We start from the raw sequence: 3394 nt of genomic DNA, 5'->3' as shown, positions 1-3394 counted from the left end.
TCCTTAAGCCCAAATTAGGCAGAGGACTGTTTAGAAGTCCCCCTAACCACAGTATGAAGACACTTCCATCTACAGGTGCATAAGTTCACAAAGAGGAACTTCATCCAGGGCATGAGCCAGACACTCGTCTCTCTCATGTCCCTTCTACCAGCCCACCGTGACTTGCATTTTCTTGCATCTAGTAGACACGTGAAAGTGCATCCAGCAGACACGTGCATGACACATGGTAATGGACAGGCTTGAATTGACTTTAATTGTCTATAATATTTGCGGGACATCCAACACTGGCATTGGCCAAGCTTTGCGGGATCTGAACATGTACCATATATAAAGGCACCACTCACTATAGGCCTATTATTGTATTTGTATCTCTCACTGCATCTAATTAAAAATTGTAAATGTTGCATTCAATGTTTCTTACTGAGCCCTACCCAAGAATTACGACAACTAAGGAATGGTGTTATAAAACAAAGTACTGTAGCTGACAGAGTACAGCATATTGCATTGGGCCTGGTGTACAAGATACACTACACCTCCAAGATACCCATGACAAGGATGTTCACGATCACAACACCAGAGGCAGCTCCACTAATCATCATCAACGTAGATTTAACAATTCGTTTTCCTGCTATACCACCAACATCATTTGGAACGCCCTTCCGCAAGCATTTTTTTCTGCCTTTGTATTTGATGTTATGCTTTTTTTTCACAATATGTTTATTTTGTGTTTTTTTCCCATACTTTTTTAAGACATATAAGACATATAAGACAACAAATACAATACAATAAAAGGCTACATTCAGACAAAACAAAAAAGAATACATGTTGTGCTTTTTCTGCTTTTGAAATTGATGTTATCCTAGATAAAGTACTATGTTCTATCCGTCTGTCTTTCAATCTTATATGAGATACATAAAGTGTGGTTCCTGTGATAAAAAACAAATATCACAGTTTTGTTATTTCACTTTTTAGGACGATGGAGCCAATGACCACAACTGCTGTCTATCACAATGAAACCACGGATGACAAGGATGGACTCAAGACATCCTTCATGAAGATGGTGTCCCTCACCATTCTCAGCCTGGTCTTTGTGCTTGGCGTGTTGGGGAACGGTGTTGTCATCTGGGTGACAGGCTTCAAAATGAAGAAAACCATCAGCACTGTCTGGTATCTCAACCTCGCCGTGGCCGACTTCCTCGTTGCAGCGTTCCTGCCCCTGACCATCACAGAAATAGCTCTGGACAGCCGCTGGCCTTTTGGTAAATTCTGGTGCAAACTGAACCATACCGTTCTCATCGCAAACATGTTTGCCAGCGTCTACATTCTGGTGGTCATCAGCGTTGACAGATGTGTATGTGTGTTGTGGCCAGTGTGGGCCCAGAACCACCGCAGTGTCAGAAAGGCGTCTTGCGTGAGTCTGGGTGTCTGGGTTCTGGCCTTAGTTTTCAGCTCTCCTTACTTCATCTTTCAGACCGTTCGGCCATCATTACACGATAAGGACATCATTGGGTGCTTCCAGGGTGACTATCCTGGTACACCCGCAGAGAAGCAGTTGTGGAACTTTCAACTCGGGGCCCTGGTCATTACTCGCTTCCTCGTGGGATTCGTGGTCCCTTTCACCGTCATCGTCTCCTGCTATTCCGTCATCATCTACCGGCTCAGGAGGAATCGCTCGCTAGCCGTCCAATCAGGTCGTCCCTTCAAAATCATAACGGCTGTTATCGTCACCTTTTTCCTGTGCTGGGGACCCTTTCAAATCATGCAACCAATTATGTTGGTGAATCTCATAAGGAATAATTTCAGCAGCATTGGGTTACCCGTAGCTGTCAGCCTGGCAGTTTTCAACAGCTGCCTGAACCCGCTGTTGTACGTGTTCATGGGTCAGGATTTCAAGGCTGCAGCTCGTAAGTCTATCCTGAAAGTGTTTGAGAAAGCCTTCGCTGAAGAGCTTCCTCAGACCAACACTTCCACAGACCCGGGGACCACCAGTCAAGAGACTGCCTTGTCTGAGGCACTGGTATAGAAGTATAAAAGTGGATCTTCCCCGGATCCATAGCCTGATTTCAGACTCAGCTCACCCTGAGTGGGCGGGGTCTATGGTCTGGAACCAGGCAACTGGATCCCTCAAAACACACTTTTCGCTGACAGGCTCTGCCTCCATGTCTGTAGGAGTACGTGTCGCAGCCGTCGCACAAATATCACCCTCCCTGCCCAGCTTATTCCCCCCAATTTCATTGACTGATACTTTATTGACAAATATGTTGACTTTCTACAGGGCTAGTATAGAATCCATTCTGAGATATGGTATTTCTTGCTGGTTTGGTAACATGACTGTTAAGTATAAGTCTCAAATAGCTAGGCTAGCGAATACGGCAGGGAAGATCATGGGTATGGCCACCCCCCCGATCACACCCCAGGCCATCTATGAACAAGGAGTGTTAAGACTAGCTCTTAATATAGTGTCAGACCCCCTGCATGTATTGAACAGAGAGTACGAACTACTACCATCTGGCAGAAGGTATAGAACTCCAGAATGCCATTACAATAGATATAAGCACTCATTTGTTCCTATGTCGATCACAATGTTAAACGATAGACTGAGTAGAGGCAATGCACGTTAGGTGTGGGTGCAGTATGTCTTTTTCTTTTTTTTTTCTTTTTTTCTTTTTCTGTTTTGGTTTTTGTAATTTGTCTTTTTTGACTTAAAGGGGCACTCCACCACTTTTCAACCTATGTTCATATAATTGGTCCTCACTCAAAAATAGCTTTTTCTTTTTTTTTCTTTCTTTTTTTTCTCAGAGGAGGGCTGGCCAGAAACCCATAGTCTTGTGACATCATCGATTGCCAATCCAGCTTATAGAAACTGCAGGCTTTCTATTCCTGAAAAGTTGCAATTTTAAAGTGGAAGCCATTGTTCTCGCGATAATAAAAATCTAAATATTTTTTTCAAAAATATTGATTAAAATTTTCTTTTGGAAAATGATGTCACAAGACGATGGATTCTGAACTTCCCACAGCTCTCCTAGGAGACTTGGACCGAGTAGAAACAAATTGTGATATTTTATCATGAACATTAGTGAGGACCTATTATATGAAAACAGGTTGAAAAGTGGTGAACTACTCCTTTAAGTGTTTTTATGTACAATGCAGATGTGGCTCTGTCTCCGAGACAAATTTCTCCTGAGGGAGACTAATAAACTTGAACCTTGAACCTTGAACCTTGAAATGTTTTAAAGTACAGGCAGTAGAATGAGTTAAAAACATGACAAACACAGCCCAATTGTGTTTGTATAGACACTCGACAAAGCCGGATGCACCAGGGTGGATTCAAACCGCTGTGAAGTCATCTTTTCGACATCAAACCTAACCCTAACCCTAACCTCCATGGAGTAGA

General features: G+C 43.1%; 1 protein-coding gene across 1 annotated transcript; it reads left to right on the top strand.

The window, feature by feature from the left end:
- Positions 1–976: 976 nt before the first annotated feature.
- LOC308299106 (formyl peptide receptor 2-like) lies at positions 977–2023 on the top strand (the record flags this gene model as incomplete). The annotated part of the gene is made up of 1 exon (XM_080742830.1): positions 977–2023. The coding sequence occupies one exon, from the start codon at positions 977–979 to the stop codon at positions 2021–2023; it is 1047 nt and encodes a 348-aa protein (XP_080598956.1).
- Positions 2024–3394: the final 1371 nt, after the last annotated feature.

This window comes from Nannobrachium achirus (assembly GCF_963921795.1).
Source record: "Nannobrachium achirus genome assembly, chromosome: 15".
Classification (NCBI taxonomy): Eukaryota; Metazoa; Chordata; class Actinopteri; order Myctophiformes; family Myctophidae; genus Nannobrachium; species Nannobrachium achirus.
This window is presented reverse-complemented; position numbering and strand designations above follow the sequence as displayed.